The sequence below is a fragment of the Candoia aspera genome, chromosome 1 (assembly GCF_035149785.1).
Source record: "Candoia aspera isolate rCanAsp1 chromosome 1, rCanAsp1.hap2, whole genome shotgun sequence".
Taxonomy (NCBI): domain Eukaryota; kingdom Metazoa; phylum Chordata; class Lepidosauria; order Squamata; family Boidae; genus Candoia; species Candoia aspera.
This window is the reverse complement of record NC_086153.1, coordinates 157,359,610-157,376,366: the sequence shown is the minus strand read 5'-3', so window position 1 is coordinate 157,376,366 and position 16,757 is coordinate 157,359,610. Positions and strand designations below refer to the sequence as shown.

General features: G+C 41.6%; 1 protein-coding gene across 1 annotated transcript in view; it reads right to left on the bottom strand.

The window, feature by feature from the left end:
• Positions 1-286: 286 nt before the first annotated feature.
• The window catches only part of PCSK2 (proprotein convertase subtilisin/kexin type 2), a 110,534-nt gene continuing 94,063 nt past the window's right edge, over positions 287-16,757 (bottom strand). Inside the window, exons 9-12 of the mRNA XM_063316474.1 lie at positions 11,909-12,124; positions 10,062-10,162; positions 8,128-8,355; positions 287-1,071 (exon numbers count right to left, since the gene is read on the bottom strand). Coding sequence (XP_063172544.1) covers positions 585-1,071; positions 8,128-8,355; positions 10,062-10,162; positions 11,909-12,124 — 1,032 coding nt within the window. The 3' untranslated portion in view covers positions 287-584. The remainder of the gene's footprint in view (positions 1,072-8,127; positions 8,356-10,061; positions 10,163-11,908; positions 12,125-16,757) is intronic.

Genomic DNA, 16,757 nt, shown 5'->3' with positions numbered 1-16,757 from the left:
GGTGAAGATATTGGTTACTAAATACAGACTTTTCAAAGGCAAATAGCAGCCAGGGATGAGGAAGATTTTCAGCCAGAAAGAGATGCAAGATTTTACAGCTGCTTTTGTTTAACTTGACAGCAATTCATGCAAACATAAATAAAATATAATTTGGAGCCCCAACGTTTGATATTCACTTCTTTTATAACTGACAGTATTTCAGCAAGTCTGCATATTTGCCCTCTTCAGAAATATAAAATGAAATTGTAGTTATGTATCTGCCATAACAATCTGAAAAAAATTGCTAGTTGGTTATTCCATATTGCATGAGGAGAAATAAAACAAAATAAAATACCCCTCCCCAAAATATCCTGCCTTCAAATTAAAATAGTTACAGCCATACACTCTTACAAAGTAATTGGTACATTATCATATATTTGTGGCTCGGAATCCAGAAATTTCCACTGTAGTTAAATTAGGCAATGCACCGTGGTAGAATGAAAAGGTTGGGATAGTGATCAAGAGACAATGAATGGTATGTGCCTAACAGGAATGTACAGGAAAGGACAAGGGGGAAATGTAGCCGTTTGGCATGCAAAGCAGTGCTAATTCTTGTTTAATATACTTTTGAGACTTCTCTCTACTGCTTCATCTAATTCTTCTTCCAACTCCTCCTTCTTGGACATGGCCAGTTTAGACTGATAATCTTTCACTATTTGGTCTATGTAGGGTGCACTTTGAGTCCCATGTAGCATCAATGTCCATTCTTTGAGGACTCCCTTTTGGGGCAAGATCCCAACAAACCCAACTTCCAGAATCCAAGTACCTCTGGGGTCTTCTCCCCAAGAATGTGTAGTCATGAAAGGCCACTTGTCAAAGCCCACCTTGGAATCATCATCCTTTGGCCGCCGACTCAGCAAGATGGATTTTGTCCCCATTGGTGATGTCATGTTGATATTCAAATCCCCTCTTCTTGTAGAGTTCACTGTGATAACTGCTTGAACATGTTCAAGATAACGGACAAAGTTCTCTTTCCCCTCACAAGCATCTGTTGTAAGTGTCAGAATCAACTTGCCACCAGATGGTATTTTCCTAGGATTTGCAAATGAAAAAGCAATGCTGAATACCACGTTTTTATAGTACCCATCAATCATAAAATGCAGATTAAGATTTGGAATGCAAATATAAAAGGACTGAATCAAGATAATTAATAAGTGATTTCATGAATAATTATCAGAACTTTAATTCTTAATATTGTATTTTTTAATATTCATCTGTTACATTGTACACAATTGCTATACAACATTTGATTAGCTACAGTAGATATGTGGTACCTAAACTTTTATATTTAAATTTGTCCAGGTAAAACTAATTAGCATGGTCTATAACCCATATAAAACTTTTGTATCAGCAACGTGTAAGTTCCTATAAAGTATATGGAAAGGTAAATCGCAGTTATCAGAGGAATAAATTGCCCACAATTAATTGCTTTCTTCATTGACTTCATATCAGATTAGATAATTAGAAAATAACTGGATTGCCTAGCATTCAGCTGGAGACTTGAGAACACAAAGCAAAAAAGATATTTAATGCTGCAATGAAACAGCTTTCAGATTATTTATGCAGAAGTATACCGGAGTCATCAACATATGGTGGAATAAATCAGATACAAATTTAATTAATGACTTAATTTAATTGGCTTCACACTGGAATGTTGTGGACCATGCTCAGTCATTGGTTTCATTTGAACACTAGCCATAGACAATTTGTTGCATTTAAAAACTAAGGCTGTCATTAAAGTTCCTGTTCATTGGACCAGATCCTGATGTTGGCTGTATTATGGCTTGAATATCATGTTTCTTATCCAGTTCAGAAAGTAAAGTGAAAGCTTGGATATCTGCTATTTAGAAAGGAACCCTTGAGATATGCAATCTTCAGATCAGGCAGGAGTGGAAATACCTTAATGAAAGAATGGATGAGCTGTTAAGGGAGGAAATTAACAATTCTGTCCTAGGAAAGTGGAAAGGCATGAGAAAGAAACTCAAAATAACCCCACCTTGATTTTATTTGGTATAAGATGGAATAGAAATAAACCGTCGGGCTTTTAAGGATCTATAGATACAGTAAGGTAGAATTCCTGTAATCTTTGTGGTGTCTTGTCTGTTTCTTAAGCTGGCCTACCTTGAATGGCTGATAACGAGTAGTCTCACAAGCATAATTAGCTCTGGATATGTTGCCTTCGGGTGGTATTTGACTATGAAGACATCCTGAAAAACTTAATTTCAGAGATGACCGTAATACTGTGCTTTCACTGTTGTAATCACCAGAAAGGAATAGATATCTTCACATAGATGGTGCCCAGTTGTTGCTGCTTCTGCTGTTGCCAACACCAGGAAAAAAACTGAGCAAAGCATCATACAATGATGTATGTCCAATGTGGAAGAAGATCCATTGGAGAGGACAGAGTAAGACTCTCAGGTCCTGCTGCATTCCAACTGATACAGTGTGAGCACTACAGCTTTCCTAATTTCAAACATGAATTTGGGGTGAGGAGGAGGAACTATTTTCTGATTTTCTGAAAGGTGGCCCCATTTACTATTTATAAACTAAGACAAGGAAAGTAATAATTGGGGTTCTCTTATAGAGTTAAACATTCCCTCTTTATTACCTATGGGTCTTGGGTATTGAACTACACATAGAAAGCTGCATAATATATTGCTCTGAGAATTCCTACCTGGTAACTTCTCATGAAATCTATCTTCTACTATTACAAGTGAAGAATGTAGCACCAAACTCGTTTTGAGCAGGCATTTCTTGAAGATTTTTGATGCACCTGATCACCCTGGTTTTATACCTGAAGGAAAATGCCATGTAATTCACAAGCTGGCTTTACTACTACAAGTTCCTCCCTCCAAAAAGAGTGGATAATCTGAATCACACTGAATAACAATGTTCTTTATTCCTACATGTGGAAAGTTAGTGAAGGATGACTAATCCTTTGAAGTGAAGCAGCAGTTTTGTAATTTTAAATTGGATTAAGGACTCATCAACTCAGACTGTTTACTGTGGCCCAAAGATGTCCCACTTACTGATGGCTGAGGACATGATCATGCCACAAAACCTCCATCTCATAGGCAGCCCACAGTTAAGGTAGACTGAAGCTGGGCCAAGGTGTTTTGGCATGAAACTAATGGGAAAATGAAAGACCTCTTATCTGGACAATCCATGGCACATGGATGAGGACACTTAAGTGACATTGATCTGCTTGGCTATAATTAACTTGGCAAGTCTACTGTGGGACTGCCCTTGTCTGTTCAGCCTTTGGGCCTGGCACCAATTCTGCAGTACTGTTTTGGCTGCAAGTAAGACAAACTGGCTACTGCAGACACTTTCTTTTTTCCTTTTTTTAAGAGGTCAGCTGACCGGTCGACCTAGAGAATGGAAGCCCTGAAATTGACTAGCCCCTCCTCAGCCTGACACATGTATATGTCATGTTCACTGTTTCAATGTGCACTGTACATCGTAACGTTTCACATGCCATGGCGCTGATGTGCGTTTCTGTTTGGGAGGGTCAGCTGCTGTGAAACCTTGTGCCAAGCTCTGTATCTAGGTTCATTTCAATGGAATGTGTTTGGGTTATGTGCTCTGCTCAAGGACTTTTCCCGCGGACCAGCAGAGGCCGTTAGGAGCACCTGGGATTGTGAACTTGGGAAGATTCTACAGGGGGAGGGATTTCATTTGCACCGAGGGTTTTTAGTTTGAATTTGGCGTGCTTTAATCATTCTCAGCTTTCTCTGTGATCCTGCATACTATTCTTTAATAAATCAGATATCTTTGAATTCCTGCTCATGAGTCTGAGAGTAGTTTAGAATAGGCAATCATTACATAAAGCTGAGAATCACCAAAGTTGTACCGTTAGCTCCTACCAAGATCAGTTTCTTGTGAGGGAAAATAGTTAACGATGGCCGAGGCCAAGCTCACAACTGGCGGACTTGAGGAGCTGGCTAGCTTGATGCCCGAGTCGATGGTCAAGAGTGGAGAACTGAGTCTCACCCCAGAACCTTCAGATTTCCGGCAGGATTCAAGTTCCAGCCCTGAGGTGGAGGAATCTGACGATGGGGGAGAACCAGAGCAACTGGCACCCAGCGAATCGCCCACAGAGTTGATCACCTGGGATGAAATGGGAGAACCCCAGCCAGGGACTTCCCAGGCATCCTGGAAGTATTGGTTCCCACTGACCCCAGACGTAGAATCTACCACGGTATCAACAGAGAGACAGCCTAACATGCGAGGGAGGGAGGAATCTCAAACCCCTGAAAGTCTAAGAGTGGTGGAGGCCAAAATAGAATCGATGGAGTACATGTTAAGAAACCTGTCTCTATCATTGGGGGGGGGCAGGGGAGGCACGACGGAGGTCCCAGCTTCACGCAACCATCCCCCATCCTCCCACCCAGACTGCTGGCGGAGCGGGGCCGGAGACGGCTCCGGGATGAATCTCCACCCCGCAGAGCTTGACCACCAGTGTCCCCACCCCAAAGAGGGAGAACTACTGTAACCTGGGGCCCACTCAAGCAGCTGTCGATTCCACTCCAACAGGAGTGGGGGTGAGAGACTTTTTTGTCAAGTTTGATGGGGATCCAACCAAGTTATCTTTCTTTCTAACCAATGCTAAAAGTTACCTGAGGCAGTTTGGAGCATACTTCCCTTCCGAAGGGGCTAAGATAACTGCCATTGCCACCAAGTTGAAGGGCCGAGCGGCTGACTGGTATGTTCAATTAAGTGAGGCTGACTCTCCTGAACTTGAGTATTTCGAGGACTTCATGGGGGCATTAAAGCTGCATTTTGAGGATCCTCTGGCCAAGGCAAGAGCTAAGAAGGTGCTGAAGGATCTTACCCAGGGCCAGCTGTCTGTAGCTGATTACGCCCTGGAGTTTAAGGCTTTAGCTGGGAAAATCCCCAACTGGTCTCAGTCAACCTTAATAGAACAGTTTAAAGAGGGACTCAACGTGGACGTCCTACGGTGGGCGTTGTGTAGAGATGACCCAGAGTCATTGTACGAATGGATCTGTCTGGCCGGCAAGGCTGAGCACACCCAGCATACCTTCATGCAAACCAGACGACCTGAAAAACCACCAGCCACCATGAGGGGACCCCGAAGTGCTGCAACTGCTGCCTGGCCAGGCTATAGAGCCTGGGAAGAGGAGAGAGATCGGCGCTATGCGAGGGGTCAGTGTCTCTGATGCGGAAAGGAAGGGCATCAAGCAGCTGATTGCCCAAAAGCCAAGGCTGGAGATCGAGCAGGCAAGCTGCTGGCCAAATCGCCCCCCCCCCCCTCATGGTGGATGACAGCAGCCAAGGGCGCAGCCGATGCTGAGGAAATATTCTACTTCTCGGGAGAGGCTGAAGATGACTCTAAGGAGCTGGCGGGAAATGCCAGCCACCTGCCATGAAGAGCGCCTGCGGGCAGGTGGAGGAGGATGGGTGCAAGGATGCTATGGTGAGTGCTGACTGTCCCACTTTAGCAGTAAAAGTGAAATTGGGCTCCCGCATAAAGACTACAGAGGTCTGGGCTTTAGTTGACTCTGGGTGTTCCAGGTGTCTAATTCACCCTGATCTGATTGCTTCTTTGGACCTGCCTAGCTTCCCCCTCCAGCAGCCTTTGATCTTCACACAGTTGGATGATTCAACGGCGGGGGGGGGGGGGGAACCCATTTCACTGGAACTGTCGCAGTGCAAATGGGCAGCCACGTGAGACTTTAAAATTCGTAGTAGCACCTGTTGGCAATCCCTTGGTAATTCTGGGGATCCCCTGGTTGACCTATCAAAGCCCATATATAAACTGGGAACACAGAACTGTGACTTTTAAAGATGGGTTTTACCAAGCTCCTACAGCAGAGAGAGCTTCATGTGCGGGGGTTGGAAGGGCTGCAATTGCCATGCCGTGCCCTAGCTTGGCACATTTAGAAGGCTTGCCCGATCGATACCAAGACTTTGCAGACGTCTTTGGGGAAATGGAAGCAGATCAGCTACCCCTCCATCAGCAAACTGACTGTGCAATAGAGTTGGTTCCCAATGCTCAATTGCCCAAGCCCAAAATTTATCCAATGACTCAGAAGGAGCTTGAGGCATTACGGGACTTTATTGACAAAAATCTGTCAAGGGGGTTTATTGAACCTGCAAATTCCCCAGTTGGGGCCCCTGTGCTATTCCGGGAAAAGAAAGATGGCACTCTTTGACTCTGTATGGACTATCGGGGGTTAAGTTCCATCTCAATTTGCAACAAGTACCCTCTTCTGCTCATGAAGGACATGTTAGCTCACTTGTCTAAGGGCAAGATTTTCTCCAAGCTCGATCTTCGTGAAGCCTATTTCCACATCCGCATACGAGCTGGAGATGAGTGAAAAACTACTTTTAATTGTTCACTGGGTTCATTTCAGTACAAAGTCCTCCCTTTTGGGTTGGCAGGGGTGCCCGGAGTCTTCATGCAATTGATTAATGAAGTATTACATGATCATTTGTTTAAAGGGGTCCTGGTTTATTTAGATGATGTTCTCATTTACACTGAAACCGAGGAGGAACACGAACGCCTCCTCAAACAGGTGTTAAGCAAGCTTAGAGATGCCAAACTTTATGCCAAACTTTCCAAATGTGAGTTTCACAAAACCCAACTTGACTATCTGGGCTATAGGGTGTCTGACAAGGGCATTGAAATGGACCCTGCAAAAATTCAGGCAATTTTAAGTTGGGAACGTCCCCACACCCGGAGGCAATTGCAAAGTTTCCTCAGGTTCAGTAATTACTATCGCCAATTTATCCAGGGGTTTGCTGAGATTGCTTTGCCCCTCACTGATTTACTCCATACCAAGGGCTTGGGGGAGACACACAAAGTAAAAAACCCTGGGGCAGTGCTGAATTGGACGCCTGAATGCCAGGCAGCATTTGAGAAGCACTAGGCTCTTGTGCCTCTGTATCCTGGTATCTGCTGTTCTTGGGCAAGTCCTGGCTCCTCCCTTCCTCTCTTTATGGAATGCTGTTTTAATCCATAAATCAATCCACCATAAAATGTAACTTGGCCCAGATACGGCTTCAACATATAGGCATATATTTTCCCTCTCCTACTGTACCACCAGTTTGGTGCAGTGGTTAAGGAGACTGTGAGTTCTAGTCCCACCTTGGGCACAAAACCAGCTGGGTGACCTTGGGCCAGTCCCTCTCTCTCAGCCCTAGGAGCAGGCAAAGGCAAACCACTTCTGAAAAACCTTGCCAAGAAAACTGCAGGGAGTAGTCCAGGCAGTTATCAGGAGTCAAAAACTGACTCGAAGGCGCACACCCATACCTTTTGAAGAACATAGCCGTATGTATGCTGTGATTTCACACAAATATCTGTAAAGTGATGTCTCAAATTGCAGTTCTTCAACCACAGTCATCCATTTCAAGTGCACAAATCCGGACAACTACTAAGGGGCAGCCAGAAGAGACAAAAATTCTAACTTATTGCTGTCCCCTAATGATCAATAGGTTGATAGGTTGACAATCTATCAAGTCAATAATTATTCTGAAAAAAATATGTCCATATATCTGAGGTTACCCCACAGCTGATCATCTCCCTCTCTTATGCCAGAATCCCTTTCCTGAACTCTGGTTGCAAGAATTTATGCAGCAGCTGCATCTGGACTACACAAATGCAAACTACCACTTCACTGCAGCTAAGAAAGCTGAACGCTTTGCTGCCAATGGGCCAATAGGTAGATGGTCCTTTGCGGGAGGGAGGGAGGGAGGGAGGGAGGGAGGGAGGGAAGGAAGGAAGGAAGGAAGGAAGGAAGGAAGGAAGGAAGGAAGGAAGGAAGGAAGGAAGGAAGGGAGATTGGATGGAGTACCACTCCAGAAACACATTCTGTACTGTAATTGGCCTCAACTTTTCCAGCAGTTGCTGATGTTTAAATTTCAGCCAGGGAAAGCCACCAATCATTGCCCTTAAAGTATGTGGATAGCAGTACAGCATAGTCCCATTCCAGATGTGCATGAAGGCCATGCTGTCAGGCAATGCAATTTATGCCAATATGATTTCTTCCCAACCACAGGATGGAAGGAAAGCACAGCAAAAGAGCTGTGCAAAGCCCTAAGACACTTATATTTATTGTTACTTACTGAGGCTCTTGGACTGATCCACCCACACAGTGAAATCTCTCTGGAACAGTCTTCCAGTCTTTAGCCATCGTAACCATTGCCCCAGCATCTAGGACCCCATAGCCAAACAAGTGGTTGAATTCAAGGCCAACTCCATTCCTTCTCCACTTGTGAACTTCATCATGAAGCTGGTTCCTTTTGGAAGTGAGCACAGTCAAATGTTGCAAGTCCCTCCATGTCAGATCCACACTGCCAGAGAACAAAATGGTCAGAGCTGGCATCTTTAGAAAAACTGCTTTGGCACAGAGTATTATACAGTGCAGTCAGCAAAACTTTTAAAGATAGCAGGAATTCATATTTTTAAGGCTCAAAGGATCATCACAAGGAGAAGGCAAACTCTTCCATTCACAAGATTTCCCTCCTTTCATTTTAAGATACACAAAATGTGCAAACTAGATTTTTTAAAATGTTGCCTGCAACATCTCTCTTCCACCACCACCATCCATATCACACCCACCCCTTTGATTTGCATTTTGCTTAACACTTTAGCCTGGTGAACAGTCACCTTTCACTAGCTGGTCCTAACAAAGATTCCTTTTGGACTTTCTCAGAGCTGTGTTTTTCAAGGAAAGATCAGTGTTATGATCAATCCTATCTTGGTAAAAACCAAATGACTAAAAAATTGCATTCAAATATATTTCCACAAGATTTCTAGATGGGTCCTTTCATCCACCTATCTTCCCCCGCACTGTCTTGAAAATCCTAAAGATCTCTAGTGGAGAACACATTCTGATTAAACAATCAAGAATAAAGTACTGTGTGATAAAACAGTACCATTTTAAATATGTGGATCTGTGGATAAACAAAAACAGTACTGTATAAGCAGGGGCTTCTGCAAGGGGTGGGGGGAAAAGTCCACCAAATGGGTATGGTGTCATAATTCAAGCCCTGCCCCCTTTGTTCATGCATGCCAAATCAATGCATGTACAAATGGGGCAAGGCTTGGATTGTGACATAATCTTGCAGATTCTGCCCCCGCCCTGCAGATGCCAATAAAGAGGAGGTGGAAGGTACAGTTTTAGATAAGCAGAGATACAGATATACTGTAGATAGTTATAGGCATAGGTAGATGATGGATGAATGGAGGGAGGGAGGGAGGGATAGATAAGATAGATAGATAGATAGATAGATAGATAGATAGATAGATAGATAGATAGATAGATAGATAGGTATGATATAGATATATTGCTAGATATAGATATAGAAGAGTCTGCTTGAATTAGGCCATCTGAGAAATGTTCTGCCACAGGAAATTCCTATTCTTAGAATACTTTGGCAACTGATCTTCACACCCCATCCAGAGGCACGTTTTCCTACATATTGAATAAGTCTGCTGGAAAATAACGACTGTAGAAAGCAGTACAGTGTGTTAAGAAAACAGGCAGAAATAAAGCAGTCAGGATGGAAATAACTAAGTCATGGTAGAATTGAACTGAACTTTAAGAGACCCATGGATTAAAAATACATTAAGGAAATCAATGTCTCTTCAAGAGTAAGTGCAATCTTCAATGTACCTTCTCTAAAGTTAGCCTAACTGCATTCCAAGGAATTAAGCCCTCTTGATGAGTTTCAAGAATATGTGCAGGAGAAAAAGAAGCTATACGTTATGGGGCCGATTGCACCAAAAGTGGTTTCAAACTTCTCTGTCAATACGGGAGGAGACCAAGAGAGACAGAAGCAGCCTGCATGGCTTTAAACCCTTTTCATCTTTGCACATTTTCTTTCTTTTTTTAAAAAATCTTTTTCATCCTTGTATATTTTCTGAAAAAACATAAAATGGGCTTCCATGTGCAGCCTGCTTTAGGTTGCAATTGATGGCTTGAGTGTGGATTCCAGGCCATAAAGTGGAGTTATTTACATGGGTAACAAAATAACTGATGGCTGTTTACACCCACTTTGCTTCCAGGGCCAGAGCAAACACTCCTGCAGCTTCTGGGGCAGCTGCAGATGTTCCTGAGTGGCGCAACGTGCAGTTGCCATATAGATCTGTGGTAGCCTGCAACAGAGTGCAACAAACCTAATTAGATAAATAGCATTTGAACCTTCAAGGTGTATAAAGAGATTAACAAGGATATTAAACAGAATAACTGCTTCTTCCCAAAGAGGGTTTATTTGAAAGTGCTTGATTTTGTTTTCTTTTCTTAGGTTCTTGTTTGAGGAAGGTAAGCAACAATGTCTCCTTTCCATTTCCAGCTTCTTGTCTCCATGCCATCCTCCAAGACTGTCCTGGGCACTGTCAGCTCATGCTCCAGGTTTCTCAACCTTGGCAAATTTAAGATGTGTGGACTTCAACTCCCCTGCTGGCTGGGGAATTCAGGGAGTTGAAGTCCACTCATCTTAAAGTTGCCAAGGTTGAGAAAAATTGCTCTAGAGCATGTTTTGAGGAGACAGGGTAAAGGAGGGTAAAGAAGAGTTGGCCATATATCATGTCTTCCAACCTGCTCCTAATGGTAACTTCCTGTGAATGAGTTCCATTCATGGGAATTATGGATAAAACTCACCACATTGTAACATCAAAGATCTGTGAATGTGGATTAGAGATGGATAATTTTCTCAGGGTTGCAGGCCACAACTCACTCCCCATCATCTGAAGGGCTGCAGGTGATGTTACTTGAAGGGTGATGTCACCAGAATGGAGCAGAGCTGAATTTTGTGGTGGCAGAGACACAAATGGGATACTCAGGGATATAGTTGATCCTCATGTTATTCATCATGTGGTACCATTGTTTTTTTTAAAATTATTATTATGTAGTCACTACAGGGAGATACCTTTTTGAGTCAGTTACCTAGGATGAACCAACCTTGTGATAATCAACAATATAGTTTCTGTCTCCTTATTAGCCAACCCAACCTAGACATTGTCTGTTACAGATAGAACTGAACACTGACTTCTATGAAGACATTTTCTTCCATAGCTTTTTTTGAACATATTGTTATTATTGCTGTGAAGCACTTCAGATTTGATAGCAAGAAGTTGGAGCACGAAAAAGTAGGACCTGAGTGCAACCCCTTAAACCAAATGTGAAGCTGGACAATTCATGGAGGAGATCACCTGTCTGCAACTCCTTAAAGTGCCTTTTCCTGGGATAGCGAGTGGGGCCACTATTCATATGCATCCCGTATCGTTGCCCAGATGGTTTCCGAGTTTACATTTAAATACTTTTTTAATGGTATAACAACTGTATAACTTATTTAACACTTTAATAAGTACATGTTTAATTTCCACATATAGTTTTGCTTAATTTTAAAATTAAAATATCATATTAAGTGCACTTACATATAGACTGACATTAATTGCTATCTGATACCAACTTCCTTCATTTTCTCAAGCAACTTAACATACAAAAAACATATATTCTTGAAAACTTTGATTCAAAACACTATTAAAGTTATAATTCCTCAGATTATAACTAAAATGTCACCAAAGATCTGTTGACTAGAGAAATGAACATTTGCTTGATGGATTTTCATAAAGAATTCATGACCTTTCCATGTTTGTCTGTTCACTAAATAATGAGAATCTCCAAAAGTAAATCCCCTTTCAGCCAAACTTCTCAGTTCATCAAACAGCAATAAAATAGTATTTTTCTCATCCATTGTTCTATACTGTTCCCTAATGTTACCAAAAAGTATTGGGTGAATATTAGGGAAGCCATTATTCAGTGGATCAGCTGAATAAAGAAAGAAAGACTAATAAAGTTTACAAAAGGACTAAAAGAAATAATAGAATTGTTCGACCTACCACACCAGCTTCAGGATTTCTCTTTCTCCCATTGCTAAAAGTAGAAGCCAAAGTTGAAGAACAACTTTCATCATATAAAGCTGTCCGGCCATCATTAATAGCTGAATTGATGGAGATAGTCCACATGCTTGATGCATAGCCATCACAGTTACAGTCATCATAACTTCCTCCATCTCCAGAGGCCCAGACATAGATACTTCCCTTGCCACCACGGCCCTGCAGAACAGGGAAATCCAGGCAATCAGGTTTAGCCAGTGTATGCCAAATCTTTTTTTTTTTAAATGATGGAGATAATGTGGGAAACAAGTAGTTTAGGATGGAATCCTCTGGTCTCTGAGATAGCATTGCAGAGGCCACAGGGATGTTACCCACCCATCCCCCATGCTATGGACATCAGTCTGAGTTCTCATGGCTCTTGGTCTTCAAGACTAAGAAATCCATGACTGTGGAAGGTCCCCCAAAAGAGTTAGTGGTGGGGGGCAGGATAAGATATGAAGGATCCTTAATGCCACCTGAGCTCTCCTTCATACCTCCCAGTCAGGGTGGGGTGGGAGAACAATTTAGATAATAAATGTCTTCCTTCCACCTTCAGCCCTGGAGTTGTTGCCCAAACCTGTATGGGTAGAGCACATTAACAAATGGATAGAACTGCTGTGCTCCTACAGATAAAACACACAACTACCCAAAGTGATAAATTACTGGGTTTTTTACATTTCTGTTTTAAAGATTTTCTCAGCCACATTCACAATCTGCTGTGCTCCCGTTTATCAGTCTATGTACCCAGCACCTGAAAGATTTTTCCAGCAGTTAACTAAGTCATACTAGTGAGATCGATCCAAGGAATAATAGGAACAGAACTTGCCCTTTATAACAATGGATAGAAGTCCACTTAACTTCCCAGGTCACTTGATTATCTAACAATTGAGGACAATTAAAATCTTAAGCTCTGACACATACTTGATACAAGTGAGAGCTTTCCTCCCAGTTCAGGTAGCAGATCTGAGACACCCAATTTAGGTCAGGACCACAGAAATAAGGGCAAATAATTTAACTCTCTAAAGCTATTGAGATTCCAGTCTACTTCCTAGACAGACAGACAGACAGATTGTATTTTTCTATCTGAGCTATCAGATAAACTTAGGCATCATCTCCTTCTCCTGAGGAACCCAGTTTGTGGTGTGTGTGAGTGTAGGGGATGATTGGAACTCTAATAATTCAATCACAGAAACTAGTCTAAAACTTACATAGGATTGTGGTACAGCTACACCTCTGTGCTTTCAACGAGTAAAAAAAAGGACTGTGGTCTTTTACAGTGAGCCTCACTGAACACAAAGATTTACTGCTGTTTAAAAATTCATAGGGTTATGCTGTTATTGTTCAACCATTCAGCAATTTGAGAATGAACACTTCTTCAAGTATCTCATTCTAATTCTGCTCCCTTTGGTTTTTCCTAAGGTTAAAAAGTGGGACTGGTAGAATACATTATTTCGTTTCAGAAATGAAAATTAGTGGAACACATAAGCAGTAGCTAGAGGGTGAGGGTTATTTTTTCAGTGTTTTGCTTCATTTCAGGATCTTTAGGGTGAAACCACATGCAAGGGGAAGTCATATTTTCTTTATTCATATATAAAACAGGGATGGGAAAACAGAGTTTATTTTTAAAATATTAGCATAGAGGATGAGGAGGAGGTGGAAGAGGAGAAGGACGGTTACCCAATCCTTCCTCCTGTCACCTCCACATTCCTGTCACCTTTATTAGTAGAACAGGCTTTGCAGTACAGAAGAACGAAGCAACCATTGGGTCTTCTATATTTGCCATTGTTACTTGCTTTGTTCCCTTCTCCCCTCCCTCTGCTAAACTGTACTTCAGTATATGCACCATCTTAATATTATGGTCAAGCCAACGGGTGAAAAAACATTAATTGCAGGAAACAGTTAGGATCTCCTTATATGGTAAAAGGAACTTGATAGGCATGTCTAGTTGGGAAAAGAATCCCAGATTGAACAAAAGTATACTGTGGCTTCAACACGGTGTTCTGTGGTCTTCTCTGTACAGCAATTCTAGTAGCAACAGGAAACATAAACAATATTGAGAGGACAAAGGGATGACTTTTCCAAGCTAAGATTGGGCAAACATGCCCCTCAACTCTTCCCTTTTGTGTTGCTAATTTCTGGGCCTTGGTAAAACAATGGTAGATGCAACAAAAGGTAATGCCAGAACTCTTTCTGGACCAATCTTTTTGTTAATCAAAGCAATAAGAGCATGTTTTCAGTGATTCATTGCTTCTTCTTTGGAACCTCTTTTGTTACTCAAACGGAGTCAGAAAAACCTTTTACGACCACCAACTTTTGGCAATGCTTTTGTTCAGGCCAGGAGAAAAACCATTACTTTTCTCAGTTTTAAATATCTTTCTGACTCCTTTTTCATCTCTTTAGCATTGATCACCGCTTTTGTCCCCCATTTTTTCAGGCAGCATTATTTGGATTAGCAATATTTTTGCCTCAGGCTGGAAATTGCTATAAGATGAGGAAGAAAAACCTGAGTTTTTTTTCTCTCTCCATCACAGGAAAAGTCACTCAAGCAACTTCAGAGACATCCGGCACTGATATTCCCACCCTCAGACAGCCTTTTTCCTTTTCCCAAAGAGAAAACCTCTTTGAGCTATGAGAGACCAAATGCCTCCATTACAGACTCAACTTGAGTCTAGCCAGTGTGACTGTCAAGCAGGCAGAGAACTGTCAAGATCATTTACTGTGCTGGCTACACAAATGACCAGGCTCAAATTATCATACTTAGGTCACATCATGCGAAGACTGAGCTCTCTGGAGAAGTCTATAATGCTGGAAATGTGGAAGGAAAGAGAACAAGAGGACAACCAGCACCAAGTTGGATGGACTTTGTTAGAGCAGCAATGGGTGCAGCACTGGAAGATCTGAAGGAACAGGTTGGGGAAAGATTAGTGACCACGTAGACAGAATTTCTCCGTAACAATCTGTCCCTACCCTTGCCTTTCAGATCTTTGAATGGTGTGCTCATCACCACTGTAACTGAGTCCATCCACCTTGCTGCTGGTTGTCCTCTTCTTCTCTTTCCTTCCACCTTTCCTAGCAAATTGGGTCTTTGCATAATGTGTCCAAAGTAGGATAATTTGAGCCTGGTCATTTGTGCCTCTAATGAGAACTCAGGGTTGATTTGTTTGATGACCCATTTCTTTGTCTTCTTTGCTGTCCAGGGTATTCTCAGGAGTCTTCTCCAACACCAAAGTTCAAAGGTATCAATACTTTTCCTATCCTGCTTCTTCAAAGTCCAAGTTTTGTTTTCATAGAGTGTCACAGGGAATACCATGGCTTCCACAATTCTGATCTTTGTAGATATAGACACATCCTGGTATCTGAATATTTTTTTTCCAAGACCTTCATGGTTGCCCTACCAAGTGCTAGTTTGTTGTCAGTATTTGATCAATATAGTTATTAGCCAGAAAACACATGAAGGTGAAAGCTGAGTGGAAGATTGCACTGTACTTAATTTAACTGATCAGCTTGGACTGAATCTAAGAAGATGTTGTGGGATGAATAGCTCTGGATCAAGAAATTCTATAAAGGCATAATCCTGCTAAAGGGAAGCATTTTACACTAACTTGATTTTTGCTGAATGCATAATTACGACAAAGTCAACATTCCCCTCCATGAAGTTAAGCAACTTTAAATTTCAGCCAATACAATTTGAGTTAAATTTAGAAACAACACAGTACAGAGTTAGATAGTAAAACAATCACAAATCCTAATAAACAGGACATCTGAGATTTTAAGAAATTATAGTTAAGTAAATGAAGAAAGAAGTACGTAGGTGGCCTCCTGATATGGAAAATAAATTACAGCTACTACGTCTGAGCTGAAAACATCTGGATGGTCATCAGATGGCAGCAAAGAAGTACAGAAAAATAACTGTGGTTGTTCTAACATAAACAAAGAGCACAGCCCTAAAATGTCTTCTTAAAAATAAGTCCCACTGATGTTATGTTCTTAACCATAATATTCTCTGCCTCTACCTTCCAGTAATTTTCACTGCAAGAATTAGAAGTAAAAATCCAGTTACTTCTAACTCTTGCAACAACAGAAAAGAAGGAAAGAAAAGAAGGAAAGAAAGGAAGGAAAGAAAAGAATGATTCTTCATTTTAAAAATGTCCATGCTTTTCCTTTCACCAGAGAACCCAATTACAGTGCCATGATTAAATTATAAATTCTTTATGCTTTTCTTTAGGTAATCATTTCTACCTTTGCAGAATCTGTGTCCCTTAGGCACAGCCAAGTTATTGAAGCAATATAATGTTCCCCCCAGCTCTACCCCCATGTGAGTGGAGAAGGAGCAGATCACAACTAAAATAAATGAGCTGCATCTCTGAAGATCTTCCTTTCAAATGAACTGGCCAAGGGCAGGGGGCAGTTAGCAAACAGCTTAGTTAACTGTTTTCAGCAAGGACAACTAGAAACTGGAAGCAGGAAGTAATGAAGCCAGACATATAAATGAAGACACAAGAGAAGCAAATGTACCAATCTTTGGTGCCTTGTTAAACTCCCCATACATAACAAGACATTTAAAGGAGGATTGCCAATGCACAAGGGAAATCTTCATTATTTCTTCCCTGAAGCCCACTACATTTTCCCCTCCCCATGGACATTAACCTCATTATATCAACTTTCCTTAACCTGCTGCTTTCTAGATGTGTTGGATGACAACTCCTGGAATTTTTAGCCAACATGACAATCTGATCGCATCATGAAGATATAAGTTAAATAAATGGTTGCATAATTTTTTTAAAAAAATTGTCTAAATGAATGAAGTGCTATC